This window comes from Corvus cornix, chromosome 6 (genome assembly GCF_000738735.6).
Source record: "Corvus cornix cornix isolate S_Up_H32 chromosome 6, ASM73873v5, whole genome shotgun sequence".
Lineage (NCBI taxonomy): Eukaryota > Metazoa > Chordata > Aves > Passeriformes > Corvidae > Corvus > Corvus cornix.
Genome location: NC_046336.1, coordinates 7894064 through 7918386, shown reverse-complemented (window position 1 = coordinate 7918386; position 24323 = coordinate 7894064). Strand labels below are relative to the sequence as shown.

Below are 24323 nucleotides of genomic sequence, written 5' to 3'. Positions count from 1 at the left end.
TTTCAGCTGTCCTTTGAAACAGAGTGTAAACTGTGGTCACTGCTGGAAAGCTGCTGGCAGGTATTGGCCAAGTTGAAACAGAGCAGAAACTAACACTGATTTTTAACACTGACTGCAGCTGCAGCCAAATTCATCCTTCATTCCAGTCACCACAAAGCCAATCCAGAGCCCTGACTATCTGCAGGGAGGAACATCACCTCTTCACTCTGTCCACAAAGAAACCAAACAGAGCCAAGTCCAGATCTCCTGCTGGTGACTATTAGCTCAAGAGCAGCCAGAGGAAACCCACCCTCAGAGCCCAGGAGAAGGATGGGTCAGGGCCCCAGGAAACTTTCTTCTAACAAGCCCTTACATGGCTTGGTACAGAAGTAAAGACCAGCAGGAATCATTTCACTTCCCAGCAGTACGCAGCACAGTCATCATCAGGAGACAGGACAGAATGCTGTGACTCTGGATCAAGGGTCTGAGATGTTTGGCTGTGAGTCTAAGCCGAGGAAGAAGAAACTGTGCATTTGGCAGAGGGAAACCATCAGACAACAGGGGAAGTGCACCAACAGCCTTCTCTGTAAACAAACAGCAGCCTCAGAGCCAGGACCCCACAGAGCCTGCGAGATCAGGAGGGAGCCGTGCCCTGTCCATCATGCAGGAGGAAGAAAGTTCAGGTTATAAGGCTGTAAGTTCATGTTAAAAGAAGTGAGCTGAGTAGTACTTCTCTGAATATGACACTTACTGCTCAAGGATGATCTAAGACTCAGAAGATTTTGGTTCAAGTCTCAAATCCAGCTGTGAGCTTCCTTCCTGTGTGGCCCTGAGAAAAATGATCCCTATTCCTCTGGACCTCACTGTTAGCTTAATGATAGGAGTTGATGATCTCAGGGGTCTTTCCAACCTTAACAATTCTGTGATTCTTTTCTATTAAACTTTCCCTACCATCAAACAGAAAGGTATCACTGTATTTGGGGCAGTATTTATCACAAACTGGCACAATTTTAGGGACAGCCTGTGAGAATGCTGAAAGTGAACAAGAGATGCAGGATGCCATTTTCATGGTGAAACTTAGCTAAGGGTTGTGGGTTTTCTTTCACAAAACGATAAGAGATTTGAAAGATGTGACATTTATAAATCCTGATCAGACACAGCAGGCTTAAGAAATTAAATGGAAATATTTGTTGTGATCTTGAACTCCAAGCCACCTATATTTTGTTGACACTATTCATCCAAACATGCCAATCTGTGGGAAACAGAGAAGAAGAAACTTCCACAGGCATTAAGGAATTTGATTTACAGCCCAGGAAAGAGCTTGGGTTGATGTAGTAGCAAAGCTATACAGACTTTAAGCAGAAGAATTATAAACCTAAATTTCTATAGTTATAAGTAAGAAAATGTGTTGGGTAATATGGTGAAGGGTTTTTAAGTATAGTAATGTGATTTTATAGTTAAGAATTTAGGTGTTATAATAGAAGTATATGTGCGTATGTGAGCTAGCAAGTTATTGGTTGTGGAACAGACACAATGCAGTAAAAAGTACCAAAGGTGATAGGTTATAAAGTCAAAACAAAGTTTTGTGTTAATTGCTTATTGGATCAAAAAGTTATAAATTGCGATGTAACTCTGAAACTCACGACTGTCTGCAGTTATGGTGATGTGTTACTAAATCATGGCCTTTGAGACCAATCTATTTTGAAATGCTTTTAAGGGTGCAAATTCCCAAGCTGCATCACTCCTCTCTTTTACTGCTGGGGACAGTTCAGCAAATTGTGATTATTCCCATTCTTAACATATGTATGTTTGCTCACTTGGCAAACACCAACTAGCATGCTCATTTATTCAGCTTTATGCTTTGCACATACCATTATTTCAACATCAGCATCTCTCTAAATACTGGACAATCATAGTTCAGCAACAGCCTTCTGGGGAAGCCCATATAATAATGTATTACCAGGAAGTCAGTGGGAAAGAGACAGTTTCTGGTGCTGCTTCCTTTTCATTTTCATCTGTTGGAGCAGTGCCAAGCCAGAGTGCTTCTGCTAGCATTATTCCAACCATCCCTAACATAGAAAGCCCCAAGACAGACAGCTTGTTTGTCCATGTTCTCCTTTTGCAGGTTTCCCACACATTTCTAATACAAGTTTCTACCACAATCCTGCCAGGCTCCTCTATTATACAAAGTAACACCAAGACTGCTTTCATATCCTAGGGAGAGGACAATTAGAAGTGAGATGGAAGCTGCCTATTTTCGTATATTTTATCAACAACTGATTTTTGTTCTAGCTTTATTGTTGTGGTGTTGTATTTTTATTTTCAGAGAAATGCTTGGAATGCTGTTATTCTGCACCCTAGGGTCAGTGATTTGGATGGAGTCAGGGTATGCATTTCAGCTGAGAGCTTTGCACAGGAAAGGCTTTTAGGTCTTCACTCTTGCAAGCACACTGAATTCAGCAAGGAAAGCTTTGGCAGGACAGTCTGGAGCACACTCAGCAATTACATGATTTAGTCAGAAAGCAGCTTATGAACAATAAAGCAATGCAATTTGAGGTGCTCCTCCCTTGAGACAGAGTAAACACAAGGAACATTGATTCATAACCACAGAAAGAGAAATACATTGAGAACAGCAGATCAAGCAGCCAGATTTCTCTCCTCTCCTCTTTCATATCACCTGAACTTGTCCAGGATAAAGTCCTGCCTAGTTTAAGTAGAAGTGATACCTTCTGTCTTATTTTGATCTGCAGAAATTTACACCAAAGCCTGCTCAATCAACCCAAAATCCCACTCTCTGCTAGACTGGTGCAAATGGCACCAGTTGGAAATGGTCGTTATTAACTAATGACAGCAAAAGACAAACTGATGCTCATCTTGAACTCTGCCTGTACTTCATCACACCATGATGTGAGGAAACTAAGATATGCCAGATGCTCTAACTGCTGCTTTCCTGTTAGTCCTTCCAATTTGCCATCAGAAAGCAGCACCTCCCACCCAGCCCTCTTCCAGCCTCTCCCTGCTCCTGCAACGCAGAGCTGCTACACAATTTCACATCCCGTTCTGTGCACAGCTGGAATAAGATGACTGAGGTATAAGGTCAGTGAGAGATGAGAGAGGGACTGCAAGGAAGGACAAACTACAAAATAAAACAAGCTAGCTTCAAAGGAATGCCTTAACAATATTATCTTATTTTGGAACTCCTCCAGTAAGAACCTCTCCTCAGGATTTCAAGAGATGGCTGTTACCACACTTTGATAATTTTTTCCCTATTCTTCTACATTCCTTTCAAGTACATCAAGTTTTCTAACCTAAGTGCAATATATAAAATCACAACATGTATCTGCCTTTTTCACTTTTATTTCTGGCTTACATAAATGGGTATTATACGTCCTTCTACCAACAGTAATACTACAGCAAGTAATTAAAATAATTTAATAGTTAGTATGCTACCCTCTCAGAGAGTAGGTGGGATTCAGATCAAGGCTACTTTTAATCAAAGAAAAGAGCATATTCTTTTTTATGTGAAAAGATCATGAAAAAAACAAGCCTGGCAATTCTTGGGAGCGCTAGACTGTTAACAAGAAAGGGGAGATAAAAATAAACGTACAAGAAAGAGGTGACTATAGAAAGATATAAAAATAAAGTAAATGGGAATAAAAAGAGAGATGTGATCAGATAAAAGGGAAGTAGGCAAGGGAAGAAAATATGATTAAGAACCAGAGGAGAGACTCTGCCAGTGTGCATGAAGAATGAGGTCTACATGGTTCAAAACAAACTCACTGCAGGTTCTGGAAGATTTTCCCTTGCCTTTTACAGTTTGGAGTGTGGTCCAGAAGAGCAGAGAAACTGATCAGCAGAAATCAGGGGAAATCCCTTCACTTTGTCTGGTATCTCATACACCATTCTGGGGCTAAGCCGTCCATGAGATGCCAAATTCAGAGGCATCTCACGGGTAAATAAATTTCATTTTTTAGCAAGCACAGGCTGCCTCAGCAAGGGTGCAGAGTCCCTGCAGAGCCAGTTATGGCCACCTAATAGAGCAAAAAAGAATCAAGTGAAAAAATATGAGAACACTACTGAAGACAGGATGACTGTAGTCCTCCTTGGCCATATTACATGGGGATAATTTATATCCTGAGGTCTGTGACAGAAAAATCACATCTGATTTTCTTGTTTAGGAATGGAGATATCCTTACCTTGCAGATACATTTCTTCTCCTTCTGTGAACATTTGGTTGCATCTGCTGCATCGTGCACAGCTTGGATGATAATGCTTGTCACCTGCCTACACAGAAACAAAAAAGGGACATGAGGGACAAATGCATTGCACTGCTTGTGAGCACTCATCATATGCTGACTGACCGTTGCCCTTTTTCTTCTAGTTCACCTGTTACGATACAACACTGCCCTCATGATGTGACAGTAGCATGGAGAATGTAAGCTCTGCCACACTGCTTCAGTCCTGAGGTCTATCCTGTCCTCAACAGAGGCCAGCAGTGACTGCTTGGGGAAAAGTCTGCAAGAGGAAAGACAATGCAGAACAGCCCTTCCTCTTCACACCTTCCCACCCAAGTAATCAGTGTCTTCCTGGCAAGGAGCTACATCATAATGTATCTGTTCCCCAAGATTTGACAAACATCTTTTTAAATCTTCATCTATCTAGCAGTCCAAGGCAATGAATGTCACACTGCAGTTAATTTGTGTAAACCTGCTACCTCCTCATTTTGCCAAGCAACACATTTTTCTCAACTGATCCATTGTTAAGGAAGGATTTAGTCAATGAATGAGTTTTCAACCTGCCATTTCATTCCTTGGCCTTCTTCCCTACACTGCTGATATGGGCGTTAGTGGAGAGAGCTTTCTAGAGCCACTTCTGGGACCATTAATTCAATTCACAGATGCCTGACTTCAGAAGCTACACCAGCACAGACAGCTTCAGCTGAATTTGTACTGATGTAAAGGTCCTAAGTACCCTAGATCCTGTTTCCCAAATCCAAATCCACTGAGTCACTCATTCTTTTAAATACATTGATACCCATAATAGGCAAAGCTGATCAGATTTCAGGACTATAAGGACAGGAAAGATCAAGGCACAAATATTAATGCAATTTCTTCTCCTTAGGAGAAGCAATCAGTGCATTAGCTTCCTTACATCATAAACTAAGCACACAATGTCCACATCAGGCTTTTAAATAGAAAAATAATTAATCCTAGAAAATGACCCTTCATAGTGACAAGTAAAGAATTCTAAAAGTCTTTAAATTTGTATCTGGCTTTCCAAACCAATTAACCTCAAGTCCTTTTTCACAAATATTCCCCATCCACTGAGATGTTATATGCATAGAGTACCTGTTTATAGCTGACTTGTAAAATGTCATCAAAAGCATTTCCTACCTCATTATACTTAAGACCATAACATTAATAAATCCAACCTTTCCTTTTGTCTGTTGAGAAGAATAATAACATTTTTTTGGTTCACATTTGACATTCATCACACAGGCTTTCTATTTAAAAGTACTTATAAGAGATGATGAAGTACATGGATTAAAGTACCTGACAGCTACCAGAAAACCAGCTCTACCACCCAGATCTTCTAGAGGTAAAGTTGCACCATTCAATTTGAACAACTCCCATCCAGGAATTTCAGCAATACAAGTCCACAGAAGACGACTTGGTGTGCTGTTAGTTTAGTTATGTATTTTACTGTTCAGTTGCAAAAAACCTGCACTTCTCTTAATCAGATCCTGCATTTACTGTTGATTCTTGCTCTTTAGGGCGAAAATCCTCCAAACAGAGAGAGTAATGGGATTTAGGGGTTTTTAGTACAGCAGATTTAGAGCCATCAGGCAAAACAGGGTCTCTTCTAAAAGGGAAAATGAAAAGTCACTACAAAATATGTCTACTCAAGAAAGAAAAGCTAATGAGGGAGAAAACGCAGAACTGATGTTTGACTTGCAGCAACAAAGCCAATATTGAACTGAGAGAGAAAAACCCAGTTAATGCTCATTTTCTATCATTTTCATTACTGGCTGTCTTCTTCATCTCTGACTCTCTCTAGCAATTATTTAACCTCTGAGGTATCCCACTAGTTTCATTCAAGACTGGAATTTATAGGATAAAGAAATCCAGAATTCATCACATTATTATGCATAGACCTGTGGCTTCTCTTAAGTTTCATTTTCCTGGACAAACTTCTGATAAGCGACTGTCAAGGGAATATAGTTTAAACCGTGTACACCTGCCTCTTCAAAACAGCCAAAGGGATGGACTTCAAGTTTATCAGGTCTTTCCCCGAGACTGAAACAACTGGCCAAATTTTAGCCTGGTGTGAGTGATGATGAATGAACACCACACCCCAGATAACACAACCCTGCAAAGTTGAAGTGTGAACACACCCTGCACTGGAGAGGTTTTGGGGAAGTCACATACCAGAGCAGCTGCAGTTGTTGTTGTTAAACACTTCCAAAACAGTTTGAGTTTTCTGCCTCTGTAATGTTTTTACAACTCATGAGTGGGATCCTTTCTACAGCGAGTATCTGCTGGAAAACATTCTGAATCTCAACTAATTCAGGACTCATCTTAATGTGCCTGACTTGCTGTGATCATCTGGGAAAATGGTTGCTAAAAATCAGTCATTTATAATGCATTAGGAAAACCTTTTGCATCTGCAAGTCAATGTAATTCTCACACTTCTTAGACATCTGCTTTTGCCCTTTTAGGGCTACTAAATCCTCATTCAGTATGTTCAGTGTGCAGCTTCCTGGGATCTTATGCTACTGTGCTGTGCATTAAAAGGTTTGCATCTCAATCCTCATGGCAGTAAGAGGTAACATTGATTAAGTGCACATTTGCCCCAAACATTCTTCAGTCAAGGTGAGAGAGGGTTAAAGGCTTTTTTCTTCTCACTATGCTGAGTTCTCCTTGCCCCTTCCCAAGTTCACATCCAGAAATCCTTTGCAGTTCTCTGTGCTATGCAGCCACTGGGTTTTGATAAACCACACTGCTTATGCTCCCTTCTGAATTATTTCACTTTGATTGAGTAGTCAGGACCATCCAAACCACCAAGTACAAACTGTGACCCATATCTTAGAGGACTGTCCCTAAAGTAAGACGGAGTAAGCTAAATTAATTGCTGTAAATACCTTGGTTTGCTTAGCTAGAAGTGCTAAAACCAACCAAAATAATATTTAACATTTTTACTACGCATACAAATTCTTAAATGGAATTGAATGAATTGACAGCAATTTATTGTCAAATGAAATATTAAACCTATGTGTTGCTGTCACTGCCTGTAAAGTCTCTGTTAAATCATCAGGCACTTGCATTTGCCCTAAAAGCAAAGCACATCAGTTATCAATTTATGACAACATACAACCTCTTCTGACTTGCCTATTTATCTTCTACCCACACTGACAAATCTAAAATAGGTTCTCAGATTAAATCCCATTTGAACACAGTAGACAGAAAAAATTAAATTTAAAAAAGTAGAAGTATGTTCTCATTTACCAAATACTTCCAGAGCCTTCAAATTGCAGAGTGAAGAAACAGTCACCAAAGGAATTCTATAAGCATAATTATAAACATAAATATATGGATGCTAAATTTGAGTAGCTTTCTATGGCTCTGCAAATCTCACTGATTGGTGACTGATCAATGATATAAGAGTTTTAGTTATTTTCTATATACTACTAAAGAAATATACTATACATAATATACACATTATATGCATGTTCATGTTAATGAAATAGATACAACATTATTTTAAGTAGTATTAAGGCTCTATTTATTCTGGTAATTTCAAGACTTAAACCGGAATCAAGTCTGTATCAACACTGACCTTCAGTTTCCTAGTCCACAAAGCAGGTTAAATTACATTTAGTGTCCTACATGAAGTACTTTGGAGAAACACTGCCAAGGAAAACCATTATAGAAATGTATTCTTCATAACCAGTCTTAAAAATAAAATCATGTTATCACATCTCTAATGCTTATGAAGGACTGTCAGAGGCTCAATGACCAGGATTCATGGATGATGGGCTACAGAGGGGAGCTGGATGTGTTTATTCTGCAGAGGACATGTCCCAGGTGACACAAGCAAAAGTACAAATGCTATTATGTATTATGACAATACCAAGACCTATAATAACAGTTGACAATGAGAAACCACATTTTTCATACCACATTTTTCAAAGATCACCTTTTCAGACTCAGAAGCGATAAATTTCCAGCCTTTTCCCAGCATGCTGTTCTCCCGAATGACTTCGACTTGGACGTTACAAATCCTCCTTAGCTGATTAAGCCATTTGAAAAGCCTCTGTGGGCTGTTTACAGAGGGCTTTGAAGGCTCCTTCTAATGGGGGGGGTAATGACCCTGCTCAGTTGTCCAGAACGAGAGAGGTGGCAGAACAGAGGCACTGGGTTACACACTGTGTGCACCCAGTTTAGAGACCTTTACCAGTTTAAAAGGTAAACTAAAGGGCTGGGAGGTGTTTGAAGCACCAGCTGAACACCGTTCTCTGAGGTCGTGTCCAACCTTCTCACCCTGCTGATGCTCCAACCTCTTCACAACGTGCACAACACTCATTTACCTTCACTTTATCAACGTCACTTGTTTGGGGACCTCCTGAAGCCAGAAATGTACTGTCACACCTAGCTGTCAAGGAAGGCAGTGGTGGGTATTGGAAGAAATATTTCCAACCCAGGAGCTGCAAATGCAGCTGCAGACAAGCTGACACAACACGTCCCAAAAACCCAGCTGAAAAAGTACCTGCACTGAGCTCATGTACAGCGTTAACCCCAGGGTAACAGCACTTCAAAAGCCAAGGGCCGTATTTTCTGAGTCCAACCCCTCTGCCCCCACTTCCCACAAGACTTAACTTCTATTCTCCGAGTGCTTGTAAAGCTCTAGGCTGATTAAATAAATGTTTTCCTCTTTGGTGAACGTGAGAGCTTAAGATTTCCTATTACTCATGCCTTCAGCTCTGTCCTTCCTTCCAGAACAACAGTGAACAAGAGCCAGAGAGAACAATAACAAGAATCCCACTAGGAGAGCTCACATGCCAGTGGGTCTGGTGGAGGAAGAACTAATTACCAACAGACATGTTCTGCTGGCCAAAGGACACAATTAAGTGCATATTTGTTGTGTTACATTTGCACAGCTGCATTCGCTCACTCTCCTTTCAGAGATAACCTAGCAGTCACCTGACAGAGAGCTATTAAACATGTAGAAAGCTTAACTTCTCTATTTAAATACTACAAAAACTATTATGTAGTTGAAAGAGTACATTTGAGAGTAAAAGCACTTCCCCTTTTCCCTTTTTTTAAAGTTTTTATGAACAGTTACAATAGGCCCATTTGATGGACAAACCTATCCAATATTTACTCCTACCACAACTGAGGAGAATGACTTGATTTCTTAACTCTCTTAAGGACTAAGGAGCAGCACAAAGAATAATTCAGACTCATCTTTTAAACCCCTTAAGGAATGTCATGAATTGTAAAACAGGAACTGTGGCAGTAGCCTACCATTTTCCAGTGAAGCTTTATTTTAATTACTTGCAGAGGTCACAGAACCTTCAACCCTGTTTGATGTTCGGTGTAACATCAAATTCCATTGTTTCCTTCTCTGCAGGCTTCTGTGATCTCACAAGCGGCTGGAACAGCATAAACACTGAGAAGACCAAAATTTGCTTCTAATAACATCCTGACCCAAACTGTCCACTCATTTTTCCCAGGCTCTTATCTGTTTAGCAAGTCACTACAAATATCTGTGCTCAGAAAAAAAAAAAAAAAAAAGTGCAGTTTCTTTGCTTCCAAAGGATTTCAGAATCTATGATAAGTTTCTTTATTACTACCGATGGAAGGAAAGTGTAATAATTTTTTTTTTAATTAATTCTTGTTTAATACACATCTTTAAAATTTGGACCCTCTAAAGCTGTTTTTTACACTACTGTCACAACATCTCAATAGAAACAGCTCTCAGCACAGCTTCTGCCTCTGTTCAACCTGCGAGAGGATGGAGCAGCAGGAAGCAGAGCTCACACTGGCAGTTCCCAAGCTGATGGAGCTGCAATACACAGGACTGGGGAAAAGTGGGAAATGGAGCGTGAGGCTGTGACTGTAAATCTGAATGACAATATGCATGGAAGAGACATGGGAGACCCTCAGAGTCTTCCACTGATTGCTGTGCTGCCTTGGGTGAGACAAAACCCCAGCTGCTCTGCTGTTATGAACACTTGCACTGTTAATTCATGCCCAGTGTCTGATTTTATACAAAAATACTTCTCGGCATTACAACAGTGACTGACAATGTCATGCCAGTGTATTCCTTAATAGATGGACTGTAAAAAACTTTGTAACTTATTAATGTTAATTCTATCGACACACAATATTGTTATAGCCATCAGCTGCTGCTGACAGCAGTGCAGTTATTCACTGCATGGAATACAGTTTTTCCTTATAGCAGAGATGTGAGTAATCATTCAGTCTAAATCCCCAGCTGTACAACTGCTCTGCTGGCATGAAGAAACAGCCCTCGTGGCAGCTGAACACTAACTGGACTTGCTTTAGTAAGATCCTAGGAGTCACTTGTGATTGCCCTGTCAGCTCTGCTTTGAGTTCTCACTTTCCTGCAACACCCAAAGTTGAGCAAGGTGCACACACAGGTGAGATGTTTAACTATCAATTATGGTCTTTATGGAGCTGTTCATTCTGTCTTTAAGGGGCAAATCCACCTATTGCTACACACAGGATCAAAGCTGAGAATTTGTGTTACCTACACAGTTAACAGAAGGAGGTCAGTACAAAAAAGGGAATTCCACTCAACTAAGAAAAGTACCCACAGGAGCCAAAGTGGCTCTCTAGGATCTTGTGGGCAGTAAAAAGGAGCAAAGCAACTGCAAACACAGGTTTATTGCCTAGTGCCAGGATTTCAGCATCACCTCTGTTAGGATCTTATGTTAGATTTATGTACAGAGAAATCTAATCCCACTAACCGAATATGCAGTTAATCAGAAGCAATCCAGCAGAAATATATGTACTATACTTTATTAAGTTACATTTCTATCTAATTGTAATATGAATCTGTGATTCACTGCCTTCATTATCCTTATTTTAGGTGCATATGAAGGTAAAATCCAGCACCCGCCATTTAATTTTCTTTTAAACCCCATTTATTGCAAAGATTTTTTTAAATTTTGAACTCCTCAGCAGCAAGTATCTGACACAAATCCCTTCTCTGTTTCTCAACAATGCTGGAACAGGTCCAGTTTACAAGTATAGGTGTGGGCTTCCTATATCTTCTGTAATCTATAAGCTTCAGAAAGCGTTAGATAACTAAATATTCCTTTATGTTGTATACATTTTGTCCAGCACGATTTTTGACATGAAAAGATACTTCAGAAACTGAGGGATCTGCTTACAGCCACATTCATATTTCTGGATTAGTTTGCAATTAGAATTAACCAGGAAAGCTACTTTACAGTAACTCCACCACAGTGCCAAGGGCCTTTTCAAACAGCCTAATGCTGGAATAACTGCAATTTTGACTCCAGCAGCCAGAGAAAAGCCTGTGCTGACTGCAAGAGTGCAGTGTAGGTGTGCTGAGCTGTACTGAGTGACCCATGTCTGCAGCATGGTGGGAAAGCCATTCCAGCCCCAGCTTCCAGCCTGCTGAGAGCAGAGCAAAGCCCTTGGCTTGGTTCAGTGCCGAGTGCCAGTTCCGTGGCACAAGAGAAGGGACAGCAGGGAGCCCTGGGAATGGATTTTGTACCGGATACACACAAGAGCCGATCTTCCGCAACACCAGGAATCTCCCACTTTCCAAGTCATCCTCGTGTTTTCCTTCATTAGGGGATGACAGAACCACTGAGTTATCAGGAATATGGGAGTTCAGGAGTGAGACATGACCCTGTTTCTCCTTTTAGCTCTTCACATGAAGTGACTGCTGGTCCCTCGACCTCTTCCTCTGGCTGGACCTCGAGTAACAGAGCTGATGTTTGTGCATTAGCAGGTCACATCCACTGCAGCTGTATTTGCAATGCTGCAACAATAGCTCTGAAACAATGGGAAGTAACTTGAACTGGAAATAACTTCCTCAGACAGTAGAAATACAGCTGACTCCAACCTGCTGAAGTTTACCTAGAAAAGCCAGTAACAAACCTTCTTTGTATCTTAAAAAAAACGCAGTAGAATTATTTTGTAAATCAGAAAGTTTTGCACCTGACAGCAGGTAATAAGTACTGGACCTCATCCTAATATAAAAAGCTTTTCATCATTTTCAAGAATTAGCAGTTATCTCCAATCATGATTTGTTTGCATGCATGGACAAACAAAAATAGCAAGCAGTGTTAGATACGGATATATAATTATACATGCATGTGGCTTTTGGAAGGAACATACATATTCCTAGATCTTAAAGCAACCATAAAAGGAAAACTCAACAATCTTTAAGACATTCTGTTGCATGTCCCAATCATAAGAACTGAGATAATATTAACTAAAGAGAAAAAAAAAAGGCAGTGACTAAGTCATTACATTATAAATAAACACAACTAATAAGAAAGATAAATTTACCAAAGAAATAACTAGAAACAGTATGTTTAAAGACAATAAAAATCTTTATTAGAGCATGATATAAAAAAACCAAAAGCAGATCAGGCAAAGCTCCCTTGCGAGCTGTAGATGAAAAATGATGAAAGATGACATAGAAAAGGCAGGAGTATTCAGGATGTGTATCTTTAGGCTCTGTATTTGATGATGCCAATTTCTTGTTTGATACTGTTTATTGAGCTAGATTTTTTTTAATAGTGTTTTTCATGAACCAAGATTTACAAGTTATTCAAGACCTGAATAATTTGAACTCAAAGAGGCTTAAGAAAACTGTATCTAGGCATTGCTCAGACAGATGGCCCTGATAGCAGGGGAGGCTCTGCTGAGCCAGATACCTCAGAGATTACTTCCTGCAACCCACAGCATGAGGTACCGCTGGCCAAGACAAGAATATAAAACCTTCCCTGGTGAATGTGCTGGTGACTCATAGGCAATGCTTGTTTAAGCCATCTAAACCAACCAAGTGTGTTCTAACAGACTGATGTAAAATGCCTGCAAATCGAGAAGGCAAGGGCCTGTGAGACTGAGAGCCATGTTCTGGGCAAGAGCAATTGACAGAGGCAGTTGGGGAACATCATCAAAATCTCCCAGAAAAGGTTGTCACAGAGGACCTGAAAGGGCTGGCTCTTCTGATCATTTAATGTATACAAAGAATGTAAAGGAAAAGGAGAAAAAAATTTATAACCCTGGTGTGTGCATACAGGTGGATTTGCAGAAGGGAACTCAGTGAAGAACATCAACACAAGGTGAGCTTTTAGCTGTGATCCTGAAGGACTCAGAGTCAAATCATTACTTAGATAAAGGCTTCAGAGGGGACTAGATCACAATGACAGGTGATTAAAGCCGAGAAAGGAGGTAATAGCAGGAAAGAGCAGAAGCTTTTCAATCCCATTGAAAACTCTGTGACATCAAAAAGCTGGAATTAGACAAATTTAACCTCAAAACAAGGTGAAGTTTCTAAAAAGCAAAGGTAATTTAAGCAGCATGAGGGAAAACGTTTGGCCTTGCAATCATTCTGCAGTTTTCATGACTGGGTAATTTCCCAAAGGATAAGCTTTCATTTGGTTTCTAGGGAAAAGCTCTGATTTTGAAAAGAGAAGGTCAAGCAAAATGACTTTAGCAGTTCTTCTGACCTTAAAAACCATTCCGATGGACATGACAAAGAAAGAAGATTTCACAAATGCATCAGGCAGCTCCTAGGGAGCACGGGTTATACTGGAAAAATTTCCAACAGAGTTAAATCAGTTTACTGAGACCTGTTTGGCTAAGCAGCAAAATTCCTGGTACAGCAGGGGCCTTGCAGCTAGAAGGCAGCTTTGGTTGATCTGACCTGTGGTTCACTGAGACAGTACAAGTGCAAGACCAGCAGAAATTCTGGGGTTGGGTGAGCTGCATCGGCCCCAAAATTTCTATTGACCCAGAGAGCCCAGCACTGTGACAGGGCTTGGTGCTATGGGGAAGGCTGGGAGAACAGCTCAAGATAAAACTCATGTTAAACTGTTCAGTGGGCAAGTGCAAACCACTTTCCAGCTGATGAAACAAGTGAGAGCTTGGGAGTTTAAGCAACTCACCCTGGACCAAAATTAATGCTTGCAGCACAGCCAAGCAGAGAACTCAAATCCTCAGAGTCCCAGCACTGCTGGACCTCCGTGTAGCCCGGCACTAGATCTAAGTAACTGTAGCCAATTTTCTTGTTCATCTCACACAGAAAAGCCTTTCCTGTTGTCTGTCAGAAGGCTGATCCAGGAGCCATGCAAGCTTTGGCATGTGATTTAGCAAAGCCTGGGCTCCATTCTGGTATCTGCATTCATTTCAGAGGGAGTGTCCCAAAAACAACAGAGAAACAAGAGTTGCAAGGGCCAAAGGAGGGGAGAAGGCAACTATGCATGAGGTCAGACTCAGTACATCCATAGAAAATAACCAGAGAACATAAAACAAAAGTAGCGTGTAAGAAACAAAGTAGACATGCAACACTCAATTTATGCCAGTTTGTACCATGGAGACTCATGGATTGTCCTGATAGGGAAACGTGGGAATTGTCCAGGGAATACTTTTTTCTATTAGTGACTAGAGCCTGCTCGTGTAGGAAAATGATCCTATTGAAACCAGTCTGATCTGATAATGCTTCAAAAAGTCTAAAGAATGGGTTTTATCCTTGAGTAACTGCAATGCTACCTACTACCTTTGGAAATCTCTTAAAGCAAGAGGTCACAACAAACAACAGACGACAACCTAGGGAAAGGACAAATTTGCTTCAAATACTTTTCTTCCCAGTCACTCCACAGTCATCCATATCAGTTATGAGCCTGTATTTGACTACATCCAGACATTTCTAAGGAATCCTTGTTTTGTGATTCCAGCCAAAGTGTTTATGTTACACTAAACTTAAAATGGAAATAAGAAAGGACATCAGGGTAACCAGCGGATAGTTAGTGTAAAGAAATTGTTGTCTCTTTTTCAAAAAGAACAACTTTGAATAGATGTCAGACCATCAACATGTACTCTGCTAGAAGCAGAGCCTTTGCTTTTTGGCAGAAGTCCTTTTTTTTTTTTCTATTTGTCAGTCTTCTAACTGCTGATATACATGATTTCCAATTACAGTGGCAAAACTATGCAAGTTCGTTTTTGAATCCTTGCTGGCATGAATATCCAATCAGAGTATGCATGTTGGAGCCAAGACACAGGGATTTTACTCCCTGTCTTGTTTACTTCAGCTCCATATAAAAATCAAGATTTCTCGTTACCACAGAGAAACTATTCCCACATACTAATGTAGTGATGAGCAGGAAAGAGCTGGTGGACATAAAGCAGAAAAGGATATCTAACAACATTTGCTGCCATTTGATCTTCAACTGACTACAGCATCTCCGTGATTTTGCCTCAACGCCAGTAGCTCAAGGGTGATGGTGAGATAAATCTGCTAAAAGTTTCTTACTGCCTCACTCTTTACTCTCCTCACTGCTAGGAAAAAACATTACCCAGCCAAGATGCAACGGCTTTACAGAACGCTAAGCAACAGCAAATCCATCTCTATGCATAACAGATCTCTCTCTCCAAATCCTACATGTAAAAGTCAATTGCTTAACATTTTAACTTATGCTTAAATGATTTACAACAGTATTTCCTTGACCTCTGCAAACCACAAAAAATCCCAAACTAGTTTCACAGACAGTTTAAATGCCAGAGTATCTGCATTTCTAGTGATGAAAAGACGCATCTCTTACTGTGTGCTATTTTCCCCTCTTAAAAAGAAAAAGACTTGTAATAAATGTCACACATCCCAGATATCTATCCAAAGAGCTACGAGACCTGTATGATCTTCTAATGTAGCATGAGCATGTAATTAAAATCTACCCATCTTGTACTTCAGGTGGTCATTTCAAACATTTAATACCCATAAAATACTCACATGATCATATTTCTTCATCTGTAAAACCACCTGCTCAATAAAGACAGGTGTTAATTCTGTGGAATTCAAAGTCCCTAGAGATTCCAAACATGTCTTTTGGGCTAGTATTTGTTTTTCTTAACTTTTTTTCCCCCCTCAGGAAAACACCCTGACAAAGCAGACAAAAGAGAGAGGTGGCTGAGTCCTCACAAAGTGAGTGCTGAGCACAATACCCGGATGGAGCCTGTTGCAAGCAGGTGACAGCTACAGACTTGTCCCAACAGGCTCTTCTCCACTTCTCAAGTTTCAAACACGTTATTGCTGCATTCTTCTCAACAATTATTTTTTATGGGAGATAGGTATAAGTTCTACCCATGTCTTCCAGAAGTCGGTCATAAAGTCTTCACTGATAGGAAGACTTAAAAATGAAACATCAGATTCCTGCAAAAAAATATTTTACCATTTAATCCATTTTTCAGTGTGATCTCTGTCCAGGAGAAGCAAAAAGTAACTGCCTGAAATAATTTCATATTGCTGCAGAGTGCACAGCCACATTCCCCTGTCACCACATCCCACCTGCCAGTGGGGCTGCAACACTGGAGGAACTCCTGGGTTCAGTCTAAGCATTTTGGTGCAGGGATCATGATTGGTTTCATCTCTCTCTTGTGGGTGATTGTGGCAGGTAGCACCAGAACAATGCAAAGGTTTGAGAGATGGACAGAAGAAGCAATGGGGGCTACAAAATAAAACTAGAGAATTATGTTTTCCCTAAAGGAGTCTGCTCCAAGAGAACAAGATGTGTTCTGCCCTACAACCAAGAAACTGAATTCTTAATCCAATTAACTAACACTAATAATACATTAATCTAGCTAAATTACTCTTCTGCTAAAAGCTGCTATGTGTTCTGTGCACCTCTAAGACATGAAAAAGCTACTTATTTTGTCTGTTCCATCCTACTGGAATAAATGCAATGGCTATTTGTCACAAAGGCTGTTGGTGGTGGCAAGAAACTTTGTGCTAATACAAATGCCTCTACTGAAATGTCATTTTAAATAATTTTGACCTGTCTGATGAAGTTTTTTTGGTAATATTTAGTTCAAGAAGCACACTAGAGAATATTTAACTAAATTAAAAAGATAAACACTGAAGATGTTTTGCTAGGAAATATAGATCCTAATCAGCAAGATTGTACTCACAAAAGCAATTTATAGAGATAAGCCATAATTTTATAAGCACCTGAGAGATTTCACAAATCCCTTTGTGGCAATAAGGAAGATTTAATTGGTTATTTTTTCAAATTACTTGTTGCAACCTGCTCGTATTATTCACCATCTTTACATCCTCTTAACATTCCTCCCCTTCCTATTGATGTTCAAATTGACTGAAGGATGGTTTCCAAACCACTGCTGAGAAGTTAATGCCTTGTGATTATGCTGCCATAGCAACTGAACTTCTGTTAGGGCTCTGTCAACTTCAGATACTCTTTTGTCATCTTTATATATCAACTCTTACCCAACTACAGATACCCCTCCTGCCAAATTCTGTCTTTTGAAGGGGGGAAATCACTAAAATCCTGTTAGAAAGATCTTTAAACCAAGCATTTTATGTTCTTTTTCTGCAGGTATATTTATTCTAGATTTTTGATCTTGTCTCTGGTGTGGTGTTCTCAGCAATTACAGCAGGGTATTTTTCATCAGGGAAATGTAGTCTAAATTAAATTAAATCTATGGTGCTACTCAGCTACATAGGCAACCTGTCTGAACCATTTACCCATATCCTGAGTTATTGTTAAACTTTTTGTTTCCCTGCGTTTATCCAAAAAACCTCACATTAAGAAAAAAAATTAGCATTCCATGTTAACTGATAAAACACATTTCTCAGCAAAAAGGCAGGGAAACTGGAAACAGATGCTAACCATATTTCTCTGTACAAATCTCCAAAGTGATCAAAAGAACCAAGAAACTCTATCAAGAATTATTTAAGATAGAGAATTGTATTGTTCCTCCATACAGCAGCAATCAGTCGCAATCAGAAACAGCCCAAGCTCTGTGCCATTCTCCTCTCTTCCTGGCAGTTTAAAAACATGTGTAGCTGCACTCTCTTTATCTAAACCACAGAATTACACACAGCCTTTAAAAAAAACCTCCTTCTGGTGCACAGGAACAAAAGTACAAGTACCCTATTATGATCCCACTGGCAAGCTATTCAGTCACTTCACAAAGCTGCACCCCCCTCTCCCTCCTCCAGGAAAGCCATGACCCTTTCCAGTTCAGCTCTGCTTTCACAGGAAGGGGTTTACCTTCTGATAGGGATTTTTCAGTCCAAGTCCATTTCCTCCTCAGCTCCGCTGAGGCTCAGGCAGGAGCAGCAGTGCTGTGCCGCTGGTTCTGTTCTCTCCGAACCCGCCCGGCTGTGCCTGGAGCTGCACAGCCAGCCCGGAGCCTCACTCCTCCTCCTCCTCCCTCAGCCCTCTCCTGCACACACCCACCAAAACCAGCAAATAACCCTCCCTGCACATTAAACCCACTCGGGCAGCAACCCGGCCATCCCATTCTGGGAAAGGAAAAGGGGAAGAGCACCGGCCCAGGCAGGGGCAGGACCATTCTCATCACGTTTGTGTGTCACTATTTGATGTCGACACAATTCAGAACATTTTTCCCGTGGGGAGAGGCGTCTGCTGAGTATGAACTCGGCACTCTCCTCCTCTGGAAGTTATTAAATATTACTTCTCCAGCTTCTGAAGAATTTATACAGCCTCCTGGGTGCTAGTCTAGTTTTGTTAGAAACAGTTTCACCGAGATGGTATTCTAGCCCAATTCAGACTGATGCAGCCAAAGTGCTGCAGCCACTTCTCACACCGGCACCTGTATCCCGTTATCCTGTTTGCACATTTTGGAGCAAGATCATGCTTCAGTCACACCCTAGGAACACTGGATGAGTCTTCAATGGGCTCTGTGCTCCGAGCCTATTTGATCTCTCCCAGGTATCTTCCATAATCAAAAAGGTCCTGTGCTCTTCTGTATGTACCTGTCTGACAACCAACCACAGCATGTGCTTCTGCTTTTGTTATCATCTACCTGGGACGTTCAAGAAACATGGTCATGTTTTCTCCTTTATTCTAAAGGCAGTAAAATTAAACAAAAACAAAGCAAATCACAGGAGTATCAAAGCATGCACTGAACTCCACTGCTGCTTCTCACATGCTCTGTGGCCTTTTCCTCTGGATTATTGTGGGGTGTGTAAGATTACAGCAGTGACTGGGAGATACTGGTTGAGAGCAAAGTCTCTCCCAAGACTGTAAGACATATAAAGCAGTGGATACTTAGTGCTATGAAAACTGAATGGTAGTGCATTCTTCAGGGATATTATTTTACCACAACTTCAACATAGCACCAAACCTGTTTGGATCCATCCTATCATCAGTCTCTGTTCGGTTCATTAATTGCTTCATTTATAAAAGTGTTTGAAATTTTACTTCACATCAACCTATATTATCAGTACAGGCTGCATCATTAAAATCCAGTAAATTACATATTTTGTGATACTTCCTGAATAATTCCTATGAAAACAGTCTTCCTAAATACCTCATTAGGTAGAAGAATATATGCTACTCTTTCATTTAACATTTCTGAACAGAATTGAAATAAATCTCAGGTTAAGAGATTCTCTACCTGGCTCCTCAGTCTAGAAAGTGTTTTAAGAACACAGGACCAGATGCATAACGGTACTGCAGTACCTAACTAAACTCTGTACTGCATGGGCCTTTGCAGAGAAGGGTGATGTTTTCACATAAGCTATGAGCCTAAGTCTCCTTAAAATAGAGTAGTTAAACATGCAGGCTGCTGAGTTTCTCTGAAAGTCAATCAATTGAAGCATCTGAATGCTAATACTCACATGAGCAAAGCTGCTCACATGGGTGAGTGTTTGCATAAGGCAACACATGAACAACATTGACAGGCATTGTTCAAATAATTCACTTACAGTTTGTATGGGAACCAGCAAGGTTGTTCTGTCATGATATTTATTTGTTTATTTATTATTTAGAACAGAACCATTCACATCTAAAGAATCAGCAGAAACTTCTATGAACCCCTCACAGCACAGGTTTCTAAATCTAGCTCTGAAAACATCTGAAGAAACTTAAAGGCTTTTCTGGGTTACATGCCTTGCCTCTTAAATATGGATACAATTTTCTTAGACAAATGTAGCAGCTTTCACTGTTTGTTTGCTGTTTCCCTCTCATAATTATTGCTATTTCCTTCTATCTTCAGAAGTCAAGGTGTCTCAGAGTTGACATCTTTCAGAATTAGTTACAGCACAGATGAGAATCTTAAAATTCTGGCAATTAAAGTAACAGTATTTACAAGTACTAAACTTCATCTAGGTTAAGTACCACATCTTGAATTAATACTCCTCTTTAAAATCAGGGGAAGCTCAGCATAAATTACAACATCACAAACATATCTAGAACTTGACCTGACCTTGCAATCTGAAATCAAGGGAACCTTCTGGTGGCCTGGCATTTCCCTTTTCAGGTCCATCTGTGAAAATGGCACTGTGCCACTGCTTACAAGGTGGGGTGCAAGATTCAACAGTGCACAGGAAACAAACCCAGGGCAGGCAGCAGCCCCTCAAACATGAACTAGAGCTATGCACAGCCAGGAGAAATCACACAATGGCTTTTTTGTTTGTTTGTTTTGCCAATTAATATTAAGCAAATAGCATTATAAAAATAAATGCGTGGAGTAGCAAGATGGTTAAGGCACTTGAGAACAGGTATATACATCTCTAGATCATGAGATCAAATCCTGTTCAATCAGTTACAGCCAAAAAAGGGTGAAAATTTTAAGACCTGGATCTTATTCTCAGGCTTTTCATATGATTTCATGCAAAATATTCACCCGTTTCTGCCCTCATGTCTTTTTTGTGCCGATCTAAAAGGATACTGCTTAGGAGTATTGTAACACATTTTAGATAAGCAAAGATGAAATACATGGGTACAGGCATGATCCACCATTCTCTGAAGTCAGCTGGAAGCTTCTCAATGATTTAACATATTTTGAATTAAGCCCTGGAGCAGCAGTTATACTGTATATGAAAAACACATTAGACAAAAATCATTTAGGTCGACACCTTTCAAATGGCTAAATATATGCTGAAGTTTACTTACATTTGTGAAGTTGCACATGTCTGCACAGAAATTTGGAGTTTTAGGACCAGAAGGGCATGTTTCAATAGGCAAGCCCTGAAGCTATGAAAACCATTGCTTAGTGGAAAGTCTGTGTAGAAGTCCTCACTCTCACTATGCTGTTATTGCCTGCTAAAAACGTTTTTTACCAGAGTTAATGGGAAATGAATAATTTTTCATAACTAAAGATTCCTTTCTGCTGGAGAAGCCCAAGGAAGACAGTGATCTCTGTTGCCTTGACAACATTTCCCGAAACACTCAAGCATTAAAGTATCCAGTATGCTCAGGAAAGCTGCAATATCTATTTCATATTGGACATTTACCACATTTATTGTGTTGGCATGCACTCATCTATCATCTGTGAGTATCTGTCACAGAGAGCAATGTGCCAAATAATACATCAGAAATATCTGAGCTGACTTAAATGCACATGGGATTTTTCTTGAATATTTCCATGGCTACTGAAAGTTCTTAGATCTATGGCCTAGAAAAAAAGAGCATTCTTCCATGATTTGTGGATATTAGCAAAATAAGTCCCGTCTTTCTATTAGTGCATTTCTTAATTGAGCAAAGGGGTCACCTCTACTGACTGGAGGAAGTCTGTCCTTGGATCTCAAGGTTTGAACCCAAACCTTGGCATTTCTGACAGGTTTTGTTGAGGGTGCTACCAGGGCCACAGCATGGCTGTTTCTGAGATGAAGACTCTCAGGTCCACTTTAGGACTGGCTGTCTCTCTTGCTGGCTGTTGATTGTAGGAGACTGAAAAATCTGACTTTCTCAGAGGTGCTAAAGCCATACTGGGGGACAACATAAGCAGGAGCTGCAAGTCTGGAATGTTGCAAAGAATCTCAATCTCTCTTTAAATAAAAATAAATAAGTAAAATAGGCTTTTACTGGTAAAATAGACAGCACCAGCCTCTGTGAACCCAAACATAAGTTTCATGCTTTTGTCTCCCTTCAGTTTTTCTACAGTCTGCCCTAGATGTAATAAGAAGAAGCAGAAAAAAAAATAGCACCAAAATGGACTGCTGCTAATCACTTCTGATCCATTAGAGGGAAGTGTTTGTACACAATGTACCATAAAATTCCCTTCAATCTCTTCTAATAATTTCTTTGGATGAAGATGATGAGATAGTAGCATACTCTGCTTCTGACATAATGAATTACTTTAATGACAAATAAAATGGAATGTACTGATCAGTATATTTACTACAGGGCATTTGCTACAATCGTTTTTATTAACAAAGGCAAAATACAAAGTGTTTTGGGGTTTTTTCCCTCTGCATGTTAGTAGGTATAATTTGGGCTGGGCAGTTATAACCTCTACCTAAACAATTCCTGTAAGTGTGCTACTTCACACCAGGAATGTGGTTTCCTTCCCAAGGGGGAAACAGCAGGACAAGAGACAACCTACATGATATAAATCATCAAAAATACCCACATTTTCCAAAGAAATATTGCCAAAGAAAACGAAGAGGGAAGACAGTAATCCTCCTGTGAGAATCTCAAGCTTCATCTAAATTAAAACTTCAGGTGAACTGAAAGGTTGTGGGTGATTCCCAGTACAGGATAAGGAGATTGTTCATCGTCCTGCCTCAAACAGGTCTGCAGCCCTCTCTGAACTGTGGCATCCTGTTCTGTGAATTATCTCCTGTGGCCCTGTGGCTGCTTCCGATCTCTTGTCTCCGTTATTACCAGAGGATTTATGTCATGCTCTGACCCCATCCTTCAGACAACCTCTCCTGCCCAGAGGGGACACACGTGCTGACACATGATTTTCTCATACTAGCTTTCAACTTATTAGTTCCTTGAGTCATATTTAGAGGCATCAGTACTCTCCCTTTGGAACCGTGCAGCTCTGACAGTGACAGCCACAAAACAAGCCCACAGTTCTGATAAACTGCTCTGATTGTTGAACAGTAGCTGCTCACCTGTATCTTCCAAACTTTTCCAGCACCACGTAAAAGACACAGAGTGTTGGAATGTCTCTCCTGCATCTGCATTCCCAGACACCCGGAGAACTTCAACCATGGGCTATCCAAGCTGCTAATACACTGCAATTCAGTTAAGCCAATGTCTGAATGGCCTCCCTGGCTACACAATGCTAATTTTTTTGGTGAAAATTTCTAATAATTTGGCCAGCCTACACCTTACAGACAGCAGTCAGAGCAACACAACTTCTACAGGCCTTCGAGGAGTTTGGTGTCACTTACGTACTGAGAACCACTGCTGCCCTCTGCTGCAGTACTTTGGGTTGTGTCTCTGATAACCAGTGAGAGCCACAAATATTCAAGCAAAATTTCTAGTCTCAACCAGAACTTAGCATGCTTAATGTTTCCATTACTGACAAGATCATTCAAAAGCTCTGTTTCTAATTCATCAGCAAAGTCGGATGCTGCAGGGGCCAGGTCAAAGAGAAAAAACGATCTTTTTTATCTGATTTTGACTCTAGAAGAGGGAGATCATTGCAAGAGTTTGGACATGCTTCCTTTCTGCAGCAAGTGTTGTCTCATCTTCTGATAATAAACAGCCATAGAAGAATAAGAACTGTGAAGTGAGAAACTCACCTTGGGGCCAGAATGAGCACCAAGGTTCTGCCCAGGATACATCTCTGATAACATGAACTTTAGCTTAAATGATGATGGACAGGCAAGTTCCAGGTCAATTGAACCAATCTTTCCTTAGTCTCAGTTTATCCAGTTCTGATAGGACACAGCTCATGACCCCTTGAACAGCTAGGTTTCTTCCTCACTGATGCTAGGAAGTGTAACATGAGTGCAACCTTGCCATATTCACAGCTACTACACAAAATGCTCCAGATAGAAATAGTTTATTTCTTCCCAGCTCTCCACAGACTCTAATAACCCTCTCTTCTGTCATTTTCATCTGAATAGGTTGCATTGCTTATAGGTTAGAGCCAACTGTCATGTACACCTAAAATAATTTTAGAATTATTTTATGTTACCCAATCTCACAAATCCAATTATTTCTCTCCTAAGTGCTTCCTGTACAGCATGGCAACTAAGGTGTCTCCAATACATAATGCTAAATTGCAAAACTCATCAGTGGAGAGGAACAGATAAGCAGATGGTGGCAGACCAGAAGAAGCAAGAAGAGACACAGCCTTCCTACTCAAGGGAAAACTCAGGCTGCTCGCAGT

General features: G+C 40.4%; 1 protein-coding gene across 18 annotated transcripts in view; it reads right to left on the bottom strand.

Annotated features, from left to right (window-relative positions):
* The window catches only part of ABLIM1 (actin binding LIM protein 1), a 193540-nt gene that overhangs the window by 47498 nt on the left and 121719 nt on the right, over window positions 1-24323 (bottom strand). For all 18 annotated transcript variants that reach the window (XM_039553585.1, XM_019292463.3, XM_019292443.3 and 15 more), the window contains exon 7: window positions 4176-4263. In XM_039553585.1, coding sequence (XP_039409519.1) covers window positions 4176-4263 — 88 coding nt within the window. The remainder of the gene's footprint in view (window positions 1-4175; window positions 4264-24323) is intronic.